Source organism: Alosa alosa, chromosome 11 (genome assembly GCF_017589495.1).
Source record: "Alosa alosa isolate M-15738 ecotype Scorff River chromosome 11, AALO_Geno_1.1, whole genome shotgun sequence".
NCBI classification, from domain to species: Eukaryota; Metazoa; Chordata; class Actinopteri; order Clupeiformes; family Clupeidae; genus Alosa; species Alosa alosa.
The window spans coordinates 24859552-24864025 of NC_063199.1; the positions used below are offsets into that span (position 1 = coordinate 24859552).

The window sequence follows — 4474 nt, forward strand, 5'->3', positions numbered from 1 at the left end:
TCTCATTCTCTCTCTCTGTCACCCCTCCTCATTCTATCTCTTTCTCCATCTCTTGTCACATCTCCTCTCATTCCATCTCTCTCTCTCGGTCGCTCCTCTTATTCTCTCTCTCCCTCTTTCTCTCACTCCTCACACTCTCTCTCTCTCTCTCTCTGTGTCCTCTCATTCCATCTCTCTCCCCTTCCCTCTCCGCCTCTGCCCCCATCAGACCACATGAAGGCGGAGGAGGAGCTGGCGGAGGAGAAGCGCATCCTGAACGAGATGCTGGAGGTGGTGGAGCAGCGGGACTCCCTGGTGGCCCTCCTGGAGGAGCAGAGGCTGCAGGAGAAAGAGGAGGACAAGGACCTGGAGTCCGTCATGCTGTCCAAGGGCTTCAACCTCAACTGGGCCTGAGTGACGGCAACCTGCATATCTCTCACTTAGTTTTATCTCTCTCTCTCGCTCTTTCTCTCACACACACACACACACACACACACACACTATGTGGCAGCCACATGACAGCGAAGGCCTGACTGCCAAAAAAAAAAACTTTCTATGAGGACCAGGCCTTGGGTCCCCGGGTGTATCAGAAAATGAGTGTAGAGTGTGTCTCTGCAGGAGGCTTGCTCTTTCTCGCTCCGGGGCTGCTTTGGGAGTGGAGAGTTGACAATGTTTACAAAGCCCTGGCTCCCTGGCCTGTGCTAAGCTGAGCTGAGCTGAGCAGGCCTGGACCCGAGCCTCCCCCATCTGGCACTCTCCCTCGCTCATGGGAACAGCTACCGGGAGCCCTGCCACTCCGAAAAACTCTACACAGACAGAGGACATTTGAAGTTTTGCCTCTGCTGTTTTTGATCCCTTTTAACTGTTTTATTTCTTTTTCTTTTTTTATTATTTGTGAGACAAGGAAAGGGAAACATGAGTCCTGCTGAAGGCCATGGAATGATATGTTTTGTGTGTGAATGTGTGTGTGTGTGTGTGTGTGTGTGTGTGTGTGTCTGTGTGTGCGTGTAAACAAAACACTGAACCAGATTGCATTTTAGAATGTCCTGTTACAGATCTATTCAGAATCATCACCTCTGGAATCGCCTGGTAGTGGATTCTCTGTTGCTATGGTTACTGACTGACAACAGTGGCCGCCTCTTGACTGGCACAACTTCCCTTCTCTGGTTAAGCCCATTATCACTGACGTCTTTCAGGGGTCCAGGAGAGTTCCTCAGGACACAGCACTACAGACTGCTCAAACTCACCAATATGTCTTCTGCCACCTGTATTTATCAGCCGTGCGTTCAAAAGGACTTATGAATGGACCCAAGACTCTTGCCTTTCTGTGCTGACATTTTCTCTGTAGCATCGGTAAATCAAATGGTGCTCGGAAAACCATCTGTAAGCCATCTTGTATCAGAATAACGGAGGCTTAAAGCCTCTGTGTGTGTGTGTGTGTGTGTGTGTGTGTGTGTGTGTGTGTGGGCACTCTCTTAGTCTCTCAGTCTTTGTGGCTTCTCACAGATAGGATCGCATAAACTCAACATTGAAAAAGTGTCAGGCTTCAGGTTGCCTGTCTACTGGCTTTTATTGAGTAGTGAAAATAGGGTTTTAAGGAATACTGTCAATACTGCTCTTAGCTTACTTTTATCATGTTTTTACCTTCTCTCGTGTGTTTACAATCAGTCAAGACATTTCATCAAAACAAACATACCCAAAATCGTTTGAGTATCATGTAACCATAAGCAGTGTGCTTTCTGGATGCTGGGGATATAGAAAGGACATGCAATCATTGGCAAAGCTGTTGATGAAACACTTTCAACAAAATCACTTTGATGTAAGGGAGCTGAATCCTCAAAAGGTTTTTGCATCCTCCAGAAAACTATGTCATTCTCTAGACAGTAGTTTTCATTGTCAGTAGAATGTACCCCTTACGGATCACTGAACAGGGTAGACAGCAGCTGACATCATGAAAGACCTGATCCTGGTCACTAGCAGATGTATCTCTCTAGCATTTCCAGAAATGACCATTGTAACAGAGAATGAGGGAGCGAGAGAGAGAGAGAGAGAGAGAACATTCAATATTATCATGCCTGCCTGGGTCATTTATCCGTGGTGGTTGCACAGTTGGCGCTTTTCTGGGAACGCATCCGAGCAAGGCAGGTTCTTATCTGGAGTCAGCTGCCAGAGCGGCTCCCTCTAGGGGTTGCAGAGGGGTCTGTATGAGCCGCTGGGAGATTTGCTTACTGTCTTCTCAGCTTTGGGAGAGTCCAATGCCTTTTAATTAACACTTCTGAAAGTTCTTGCTTCACATCTTTATTCTTCCTAGTGTTTACCACTTTCATTTGTGATTTTTTTTTTTTGTTTGGTTTCGAAGAAAAAATAACAATTATTTATATTTTTTTCCCTTTCTTTTATTTTACGACACATATTCACATGCCACTAATTGGGAGCAAATTGAATGCTCTCTCAGCACTACTTAAAAGTAGTTACATCATCACATAGATTTTTACTGAGCTTACGAACAGCCTTTTCATTTTTATGTTGTTTTTGCCAAACTGTAAATGTCAGCTTGGTCACCATTTTGCTGTATAGATGGGCACCCAGAGGTTTTCTGTAAGTAAATGAAAGAATAAATAAAAACAGATAACTGTGTAATTCACTTAACAGTGAATGAAAGAGATCGTTACACAAGTTCATGGTTAGTTTTTAGATGGTGTGTGAAATGTTTGACAGATTTTATTGATATTTATTAACATGTGTGCAAAAAAATGTATCATATGTAAAGAAAATGAATCCTAATTTTTGAAAAGCTCATTTGTGGTTTCCTCTTATGGATATGTAAATGCTTCCTGTAGCTGATTTGCATATAAGATGTTGGATGTATGTAAAGGCAATAAAATGCAGTTGTTATTCAAAAGAAAAAAAATGTGTTTTTGCATGATTTTTACCAACTTGGGCAGTGTGTGTGTGTCTGTGCACGTGCCCATATATGGCCATTACTTATTTAATTGCCAGATCATCAGTAGGTTATTTTATTCCCCCCCCCCACAACATAACAAAGTTATGGAAGCTTGTTTCCACCACTTTAAAATAAAAAAGCCAGACATAAAGTCAAAATAATAAGAAAAAATGGGGGATGAGGAATCCCAGTGAAAACATAATCGTTCAAGTCCGCTCATGTGGGAATAAGAGGTGTGAAACTGGGGGAAGAGTTGCCCAGTTGTGGGCTTGTCACGTTGTTTATTTGTAGTCCATGTGGACTTTCACGTCTAACAATAATGTGAGCTTGGGAATTTGCCGTTTTTTGTCACTTGATGCTGCATATCCTTCTTTCACAAGCGTCTTACACCATTATTTTTAACCAAATACAGTTGTTTAATGAGCATATGTTTTGACCTTTGTTGTGACATCCATGTTTTCCACCTATTTCAACTTCAAAGCACATGAACACCCGCACTGGGAAAACCAACGTAATCACAGAAGGTCCCTGATATTTAGGCTACTATAGATTGGATATTGCATGGCCTAAACGCATCATTTGTTTTAAAGCAACACCAAAGAACAACAAAGCACTATTTGTTTATCCAGCACTGGCTTTGGAAATAACAATGTCCACAGACAAGGTAGAATATGTTGCATGATTTTATGAAAGTACGATGTATTGCGACATCAGATGCAAGTCACATTTGTAGTTTCAGTGTGTCATTCCATCGAACTACAGATCCGCCTACCCGATCTGGCAAACTTACATCAGTGTTTCCCCTACAGTGTATTTAACAGCGGCGCAGCGCCGCCGCTGGATTTTCAGCGCCGCTGCAACATAATATCACGAGATTCACTTAACACACTGTAAAAGCACAACGGCCAACGTCATCTCGAAATTGTTTTCTGAAAGTCTTGAGTAAGTTAAGTGCATCAAATCCGCACTTAGCCTCTCATTATTCAGGACATTTATGCGGCATGATGTGTCAGGTGATTACAAGCCCAAAGACAAGTCTGCAGCCCATATGGCTAGCCTACGTTCTGAACACGGTTACATTGTTTAGCTATCCGACTGATGGGGTCTTGCTCCGCCACACTGTAGCCTATGGTGTCATCGTTCACTTGTAGGTTACACAATAAATAGCCTACTTATAGGCCTGGTGACAATAAAAAATGATATTAGTTATATTTCATCACGAAGCTGTTTGTATGCCGTGAATTCGCTTGTAGCCTATGCCATATGTTAAGCTTGAGCAATTCCTCTGATCCAAAGCCTGCTTTGACACATTGACACTAATGTGAAACATGCATCCTCCTCTCCTAGCCTACATCAAATAAAAGAAACCAATTCATGATTACCGAAATGAATTTAACATGGGGGGAAAAAAGTTTGTTGCGATTTAGCCTACTGTTGTGATGCGGTTCTTTCTGCTGATTGGATTTACGTCTGGTGTCGTCAACTCTGAGAACTCTTGCTCCCGCTGACAATTTTATCCAGAGAGCTGAGGTTTCCCAAAGATGAGCCTCC

General features: G+C 42.9%; 1 protein-coding gene across 22 annotated transcripts in view; it reads left to right on the plus strand.

The window, feature by feature from the left end:
- The window catches only part of mical3a (microtubule associated monooxygenase, calponin and LIM domain containing 3a), a 98045-nt gene extending 95155 nt beyond the window's left edge, over positions 1-2890 (plus strand). For all 22 annotated transcript variants that reach the window (XM_048257084.1, XM_048257082.1, XM_048257086.1 and 19 more), the window contains one exon: positions 209-2890. In XM_048257084.1, the coding sequence (XP_048113041.1) occupies positions 209-393 (185 nt within the window). In that variant the 3' untranslated portion in view covers positions 394-2890. The remainder of the gene's footprint in view (positions 1-208) is intronic.
- Positions 2891-4474: the final 1584 nt, after the last annotated feature.